Below are 9,364 nucleotides of genomic sequence, written 5' to 3' on the forward strand. Positions count from 1 at the left end.
CCCCCAAGTATTTGAGAAATGCTCCCGATGATTAACTATCTGAAAGATTCATATCAAAATAATGATGAAATGCCACCTCACCCCAGAATTGAGAGCAAAGTTAACAAAACAAAAAAACAGAAAGTAACAAATTCTAGAGAAAGTAAGGAAACATTGGAATACTCATCCACTGTTGAGGGGACTGTAAAACATTTACCACCACTGTGGAAAGAGGTACGGCACTTCCTCAACCAATTGGGATAGAAATGCCACATAACCCAGCAATCCTGCTACTCGATAACCCCTACAGAAATGAAGAACATAGCTTAAACAGATATATGCACACCCATGTTTTTCACAGCACTACTTGGTGGCAAAAAGATGAAAACCACCTAAATGCCCATTGGTGGGAGAATGAATAAATCCACTCTGGTGCATACACACAATGGGATATGCATCATTAACTAAAAACAGTGGATGAAGTTGGAGGACATAATATGAAGTGAGTTCATTAATCACAAAAAAGGACAAATACTATATGAGATCACTAATTAAAAAAAATCAACAAAAGGATTTTTATATTACTTTGAGGTGACCAGTGGAGGGGGAATAGGTGAAGGGAAAGCAATAGGCTAGCGGGTACTCAGGTGTTAACTTGGGTGAAAGGGAAGCTAATGCACTGCAAGCTAAGTTACTGAATGCAAAATGATTATCGGATATGTAATCAGTTCACAATAACAAACTTTTAAACAATTGCACCAGAGAATAAAGACCAACCCAGAACAAATTTTGCTAATGACACATGGAAAAAAGGAGTAAGCTCTAAAACTTTTAGAAAACTTTTAACTGCTCAACAGATAATCTAATTTTAAAATGGGCATCGGACATGAACAGACACTTCACCAAAAAGATATTTAAGCAGCCAACAAACTTATGAAGAAGTGCTCTTAATCATTAGCCATTTGAGAGATGCAAATAGAAACAACAATAAAATATCATCACACCCCAGCATCAATAGCAAAGTTCAACGGAAACAATAAATGCTGACGAGAGTGTGGCGATATTACAATCTCCGTACACTGCTGTAGGACTGGAAAATGGTACAACTGTGGAAATTTACATGGTATTTGGTTAAGTAGTTAGAAATAGATATACTCGATGACCCAGAAATCCCTCTTCTTGCTATATAGCCTAGAGGGATAAGACCCATGACAAAAATAAATGTATGCCATGAACCCATGTTCATTGTAGCATTCCTCACAATAGCAAAAGAGTGGTGACAACCTCAAAGTCCATTGGTGGAAGAATGAATAAGCCAAGTATACTGCAAAACAACAGCAACAAGAGCTCACTGTCCTCAAATCAATTCTAGTAATATAAATAATCCTTATGTATCTAAATAAATCTACTACATATTGCTGTCTACAAATCTACTGAAATATAACAAGACAGTAGAACTGCCCATGTGGGTTTTTGAGACTATAAATCTTTATGGGAGTCGAAAGTCTCATCCTACATCTGAAGAGCTGCCGGTGGTTTCCAACTGCTGATGTTAAAGCTAGCAGCCCAATAGGTCACCCACCAGGCCACGAGGGCTCCTGCACGGCATTAAAGAATAACGGACAATCTGGAAAACACTTCATAATGTAGACGAACTTGGGGACCTTGTACTGAATTTAATTAGTCAATCACAAAATTACAAATATTGTATGAGAGCACTATTGGAAAATGTCAAGCCAAGATTTTATTTTGACATTAAAAACAAAAAATTCTTAATGAAATAGAACTAGGACAAAAATTCCTCAACCTAACTAAAGGTATATAGGGAAAAACAACTGCCAATGAAGGAAAGCACAAACCCTTTTGTGGGAAACTGAGGACCAGGAAGAGAGTGTATGCGGACACATTCTCTATGCTCATGATCAAGAAGCCTGGGAGGCCAGGATTCTGTTGGAGGGAGCTGTGGGGGGAGGTCAGATGCACAGGCATTCCCCCCCAGAGGGCAATCAGTTGCCAGACTGCAGTGGGTCCTGCTCCCTGCTTTTACAGACAATGGACAGGCCTGCAGTCATCCATGTGGTTCCTGTAGGTGGGGTTTACACCCTACTGATAATGGTTACTATGGAGACCCAGGGAACAGGTCAAAGTTAAGCTGCCATCCTAAATCTAGGATCCACCCATCTTGTCACGTGTATACCCCCAGTCCCTCCTCTTCCTATTGTGTGTATGTCCGTAGACCACCCCTTCTTATTGCTGTGTAACCTATAGTGCAACCCCTTCCTGTGACGTATGTCTCTACCTGTAATTAATGGGCTGGCATGCCCCCAAAAGGTATATAGGCGTGGGTCAGCAATATAGAGCTCGCTCTGACTTCTCTCTCTGGGCTTTCCCTGGTGGCTCCCCTCTCTGCCCCCTCACCTCTCTCCCTTGTTCCCTTGCCTTCCTTCCCTTACCCCTCTCTCCACGTGGACCACCAAGCTGGGCTGAGGTGAGCAATGCTACAATGTAATGTGTCCAACTGCATTATTGTAATATCTCTCATGCTCTCGATGACTTTAATTGATACTTATATATCTCAACCATACGATTGTGCTTACTGAACCTGCGGGTAGTAGTAGCGGTGGGGGCTGGCTCCCTACCCATCCCCATTAACCTAATACTACAGGGAACCTTCACATTTGTGAATTGGAAATGAGTCTCAGTCACATACTCCTCATTAAAAATCACACCCGCAATATCCTCGCGTAATAGTGCTACCTTAATGATACCTCTTACAAGCACAAGCCCTGTCAGCGGGCCCTTATCTATAGGATCAGACATGTTTCTTTTGTTCTCCCTGCTCAAGGGGCAACTTACTCCACTCTGCCTGCCCCCAGTGCTAGTATTAGGTTTCTCCACCAAGGACCTCTAGGGTCACCTTGTTATGTATGTAACTAATGAGGTTTGCCTGTCCTGAGACTATATAAACACATTGTTAAATACATTAGCTCTCTTGTACCTGGCTTCATATAGGAAGTGAGCACCCTATCTTCTTTGTCTGTCTTTTTATTTATTCCTTTCAGTTGCATAATCGCTCCATAGGACCCTGTTGGTTGTGGTGGCTGGTCCCCCACACCCTTACCCTTGAAGATGGGAATGAGACAAGAATGCTCATTATCATAAATCCTAAATATTGAATAATATTGTACTGGAAGTCTTGGCCAGAGCAGTCTGTCAGAGAAAGAAACAAAGGATATCCGAATCTGAATGGAAGAAGTAAAACTACTTACAATCACAGATGATCTGATCTGACGCTATACGTGTATAACATCCCACAGAAACCTAAGAAAGTTTTTGGATCAGAAAATTACAGCAATGTTGCCTGCAGTACCCCAAAACATCATTTAACTGGAAACTCCAAAAAGGAAATCAGGCAAACAATGAGATTTACAATAGTCTCGACAATGATAAAATGACTAGCAATAAACCTAACTACGGCTGTAGAAGACTTGTATAATGAAAACTATAAGACACTAGTATAAAAGCTTAAAAGAGAACTGCTATATAAGTGGGAAGCCAGCCTGTTTGTGGATTGGAAGGCTCGGTACTGTGCAAAGGTCAGTACTACTTAAAAGCGATCTACAGATCCCATCCCAATTCAAATTTCAACAGCATTCTTTACTGAAATGCAAACACAAAGCACCTGCTCTATATTACAGGGCCCCAATACCCAAAGATGTGTTGCGTTAGGTCAATCTGCCACACAAGATCTCTTTAGAGTAATGAAAAACAAGGATGTTACTTTGAAGACTACGATGTGCCTGACCCAAGCCAGGGTATTTTCAATGTCCTCAGATGCATGTGAAAGTTGGACACTGAATAAAGTAGACCAAAGAAGAACCAGTGCATTTGAATTATAGCATTTGTAAAGAATAGTGAAGGTGCCATGGTCTTCCAGGAAAAAACAAAATCTGTCTTAGAGCAAGTTGAGCCAGAATTCTCCTCAGAAGTAAAGATGGCACTAGTGAACTGGACTTGACCTCAAACTCACCTGGAGCAGATTTTTGGAACCTTTGAACTTAAGGCTGAAAAACTCCCTAGTGGTGCGATGTAGCAACGATGAAAAATACAACTTTCCTCTAGTTCCTAAATGTTTCCTCCCCGCTCCCACTATCATGATCCGAATTCTACATTGCAAGTCTGGCTAGACCACAGGATGTTCACTGGTACAGATAGGAACTGGAAACACAGGGAATCCAGGGCGGATGAGTCCTACAGGACCAGTGGTGTGAGTGGCGATACAGGGAGGGTAGAGGGAGAGTGGGTAGGAAAGAGGGAACCGATTACAAGGAACTATATGTGACCTCCTCCCTGGGGGACGGACAACAGAAAAGTGGGTGAAGAGAGACGTTGGACAGGGCAAGATATGACAAAATAATAATTTATAAATTATCAAGGGCTCATGAGGGAGGGGGCAATGGGGAGTGAGGGGGAAAATGAGGACCTAATGCTGGGGGCTTAACTGGAGAGGAAATTTTTGAGAATGATGAGGGCAATGAATGTACAAATGCACTTTACACAATTGATGTATGTATGGATTGTGATAAGTTGTATGAGCCCCTAATAAAATGATTAGAAAAAAAAGAAAAACTCCCTAAGAGAAGAAGACTGCAATCCTAAGGTTATGGAACTGGCAGTCATTGGACTTTGGTTTGGACCTCTTATTTTGAGGATGCCAATGAATGGTGGCCTAGGATTATCATACAATATTTATTATTTAAATACCTTCCTTGCTTTCTTATAACATATATCAATCTTGTAGGTATGGGCTTGCCTTTGTTAGTGAATGGTATTGAAAGTTTTCCCCTTATTGTTTATTGTTTGTGTAAATAGTGTCCAGTCACTTCAGAGTTTATTTTGTATAAGTCAACAATTCATGTATTACAGTCTGAAGGTGGCCTATATGTGAGTAATTTTCTTTTTTCAGTGATATTGTAAATCCTATACCATTGGCTAAATTGATGACACTATCAGTAGAATTACCTTATGACTCAGGAGGATAATTTGTAATGTGCTCTATCAAAAAAATGATCATCGAGTCTCTAAAGTGAACCAGAGACATATATAAACCAAAGGCATGCAAATGGATTTGGGCCCTAATTCTAGCCCTAATCTACAACAATCAAAGTTTTTATGATGTGGCCCTGCTCAGTGTTTGCCCTTATTAAGACATCACTGAAGATATGGGTACTATAGAAAAGTGTGGTTAGAAAAATTCCAAGAATTTTGTTGATATTTTGAGATTTTTCTACCGAGATAATTATATCATCTGTAAACAAGTGTTATTCTTTACCTTTCCAATCTTTTATTTCCTTTTCTTATTCCATGAGCTAGGTCTGTTGGTAGCATAGTAAAAAGGAGTGGTTAAAGGGGATACTCTTGCTTGTTCCGAATCGTAGGAAGAAATCATTTATTATCATTAAATATTATATTAACAGTAGGGTTTTTTATAGGTGTTCAACTTAAGGAAGCTTTCCCCATACCTAATATGCTCAGGGTTTTTATTATGAGTAAATGTTAGACATTGATCCTTTTAAACCTGGTCTTAAAGCAATTGGCCCTCGAACTTCAAGAAATTAAAACAGCCACTCATAACATAACTTCCTAGTACAATAAAACCTACAGATCTGTAATGCAACTGATGGAGGAGCACCAAAACATAGCAGGATGCTACAGCACAGGAACCCCAAATGTAAATTACAAAAGTCAGAAACTTACTTAAAAGTAATGCTACTTCCCTTTTATAACTGTCTTTGGCAAATAAACATTTTAACCGGAAATCTCAGTGTGGAGCTGTGTGATATTTTCTTAACAGGTTGTATAGGGCGTTACAGTAGCAAACACTGCAAACTGTTTTTGCTCAGTTCCTCTTGCACTATTTGCTCTCTCCAGCCTCTTCTAACGAAGGATACAAACTTACTGGCATCAAGTTCCTAAAGGAAAAGAACTGTCCCTGTGAATATCTGAGATTTAACTCCTTTTACGGGCGTAAAAAAGCCTCATCTTTTGCCTACAAAGTGGCTAGGCAGTTTCAAACTGCTGACTTCGTGGTTAAGAGCCCAGCATGAAACCCACTAGGACGAATTTTAAAAAACAAACCCTCAATTTTGGAATCGAGTTATAGTTTAGCCTCAGTGCTTCCACTTCCGGACTGGATAACTTTTGACGGTGGGATTTAAACAATATAGAAATAAAACATTCGGTGTCACAAACATGGGGAGTTGTTTCTCTCCGGTTTAGGAGGTGCCCGTCTGCAGTGGATCCGAGAGTCGAAAGCCTACAAGGGCGTGGACGAACGCTCAAGGAAAATCAGAGGCTGTAGCGAGCAGAGAAGCCACCGTCCTCTCCAAACCCCGAGGATGCTGAGACTGAACGAACTGCGCAGCCGCCCGACTACCTCTCAGCTGGACCAGAATTCCCTGCGCTCCTCCGCTCGCCCGAGGCCGGCTAGCCCTAGACCCAACATGCACCGCGCCCACCTTCCCTTTCACAAGAGGACCCCACCTTCGGCGCCTCCAAATGACAAGCGGCGCGGTGCATTGTGGTCTCCTGCGCGAGCGTGAAGCCCCAGGAAAGAAAAAAAAGAAAAGCAAAAGAGTCGAGCCGGTAGAGCGGCCACTGCGCACGCGCAAGGGCGGTGGCCCGGGAGGAAAGGGGCGGGGCGTGGGCTACGGCAAGCGAAGTGGGGCGGGGCCGCGGGGCCTTCCTGGGGAGTCCGCGGGTCGGGAGGGGCGGGGGTGGGCGAGGGAGCGGGCGGCGGAGGAAGTGTCATGGCGTCGGCCCGTGGAGCTTCATCTCGCTGGTTCTTTACTCGGGAACAGCTGGAGAACACGCCGAGCCGGCGCTGCGGAATGGAGGCCGACAAGGAGCTCTCGTACCGGCAGCAGGCGGCCAACCTCATCCAGGAAATGGGACAACGACTCAACGTGTATCCTTTCCTCTTCCCGGCCCTCCGCCGCTCACGCCCTGTGCTCTGGACCGGGTCTCCCCGGCGTCGGGCCTGGTGCTCCGGGAACATGGCGCCGGCGGCTTGGCCTTCGCCGAGGCTCGGCGCGCTGGGAAGGAAGGCCGGCGAGGCCTCGGGAAACCGCGAGGAGCCCGCGGGGGAGGAGGAGAGAGAGGGAGCCGGGAAGGAGGGCCGGGTGGCTGCGTTGTGTCCTGGGGTTTCGAGCCTTGCGAGGCGGCGGCGGCGGGGGCTGGGAGTGCGGCCTCTGCGAGCGAAGAATTTTCGGGGTTGGTGCAGAAAAGGGGCGGCTGCGCTGCCTTGTCACGTCCGAGGAGGAGTTGGCGGGTAGGACAGCCAGCGATGCCCAGGAGCTTAATTGTTCTCCGCGGCCTGGCCCCAGACTCCCCGGCCGGTTCCATGGCGGTTCCCGTGTACCGTGGAAACGCCTTGCAAGTCTTTTAGGTTCGTGGCGTGGTTTTGTGGTTTTCATATGTTTGATTTTGAGTTAAGAAGGCCGTTGAAAAGTACTTCCTGGACTCTTAATTGCTGTTTTACAGCGAAGTACTCAGTAATTGTTACGATGATCATTTTACTTATTTCCCGGCCTAGTCTTCCCCTCCCCCGCGCCTACCCGGCGAGTTTTTATTTATTTATTCATAGTTGTAGTTTGGAGAGAACGAAAGAACGTCTAGCAAGGAATTGCCGTGATTGCTTTGAAAATTAGATTTGTTCTGTAACCTTTCCTAAATGTTACCTTCCAGCTCTCAGCTAACGATAAACACTGCGATTGTTTATATGCACAGGTTTTACATGCACCATTCTTTCACCAAGTTCAATAGAAATGTAAGTAGTGTTTTTCGTCATTTCTTTTTTGACTGCCACCCAGTTTTAAAATAAATTGCTATTCGTATAAAAACTATTTGGTCCTGTTTGAGACGGTGTTCTGGATGAACAAACAGTAAAGGTAGATCACGTGATACACGTTTTCCTTCAAAAGTGGAGGTGGTGGTTTTTCTGTTTTGTGTTGTTAAAATAAATGATGAATTAAATTGACACACGGTGGTACATTCTGCCAGGTCTCTTTTATTAAAAAGTAACTTTATTGGGGGACTCGTACAATTCTGAACACAATCCTCTGCCAGGTCTCTTGAGTGAAAGGATAAATAAGAAACATTTCACTCATCACATTACTATATCAGTACTTTTCATTTAAGTGTTTTGCTTAACATTTTCAAATAGTAATGCATGGCATGTAATTTCAGCAGGCCCACTGTTCATTTCTGTGATATATCTTGAAACTGTTGTGTTAGGCTCGTTTAAAATTTACAAATTGGGCATAATTTAGTTGTGACTTTCTTTTGAGAGGACTCGGAAAGTGTTAAATGTTTAGCAGAAATATTTCATTTGCTAATGCAATCATTTTTAATTAGCATTCGTTGTCTTCATACATTTTTGGCTATTCAAACATCAAATTTTTATGTAAATAGGTTTTGAAGCAAAACTTATACTAAATTACTGGCTGCCAATTTCAACCATTATCTCTACAACTTATGTAACCAATGGAGCGATCAATGATTTTTAGTTAAAGTTTTTATTTTACGTTATGAAAGGTTTTTTTTTAATGTTGGTTCTTTTTCGAGTAACATGCAATATTGTGAGACATTGTGACAAAGCCTGTTTAGAAGTATTTAACATTACCTTTATTCTCACTTATTAAAAATTATTATTTACGCTTTACTACAGCTGTTTTTAGAAAGGTAATACGGAAAGGGAGAGCCCAGTACAAGGTTGAATATTTAGCTTTCCCCGCCCCCTCCCCCTCCCCCGGGGGATGAATAATAGAAATGTGGGTGAAGGGAGACAACGGACAGTGTAAGACATGAAATAACAATAATATATAATTGATCAAGGATTCACAGGGGTGGGAGGTAGGGGGAAAGATCTGATACTAAGGGCTCAAGTAGAAAGAAAATATTTTGGAAATATAGATGGCAACATGTTATGCTTAATACAATTGAATGGTGGATTGTTGTAAGATTTGTAAGAGCCCCTCCCCAATAAAATGATTTTTTTAAAGGTAACATGTAGGAAAATGGCCCGTGGAAGACATGACCTCTGTGAACGCTCCTTAGGACCTCACTTGCTACGGAAGTAGTCTGGGATAAGATCCTCAGACTATATTTGAAGTGGAAAGAAAAGCTTTCTGTCTGGTTTAGATCCCTATTTTCATTTCTTATAACCTTTAATATGACTTGTTTTATCAGAATGACATGTCAATTTGTCCTTAACATTATCTGTTTTTAGATGTTTTTCTGTCAGTCCTCCCTGCCTTCTGCTCTTCCTCTCTCTAGTTCCTTGGGCATCTTCCACTGCTTTTCCTCTAGTTATTTCATGTGCAGA

General features: G+C 42.5%; 1 protein-coding gene across 2 annotated transcripts in view; it reads left to right on the forward strand.

Annotated features, from left to right (window-relative positions):
- The first annotated feature begins 6,788 nt into the window (after window positions 1–6,788).
- Window positions 6,789–9,364, forward strand: part of CCNT2 (cyclin T2) — a 45,492-nt gene continuing 42,916 nt past the window's right edge. For both annotated transcript variants that reach the window (XM_004711897.2, XM_004711898.2), the window contains exons 1-2: window positions 6,789–6,946; window positions 7,726–7,807. In XM_004711897.2, the coding sequence (XP_004711954.1) occupies window positions 6,789–6,946; window positions 7,726–7,807 (240 nt within the window). The remainder of the gene's footprint in view (window positions 6,947–7,725; window positions 7,808–9,364) is intronic.

The sequence above is a fragment of the Echinops telfairi genome, unplaced genomic scaffold (genome assembly GCF_000313985.2).
Source record: "Echinops telfairi isolate 266 unplaced genomic scaffold, ASM31398v2 ScPeMD7_15;HRSCAF=58, whole genome shotgun sequence".
In the NCBI taxonomy this organism is placed as follows: Eukaryota; Metazoa; Chordata; class Mammalia; order Afrosoricida; family Tenrecidae; genus Echinops; species Echinops telfairi.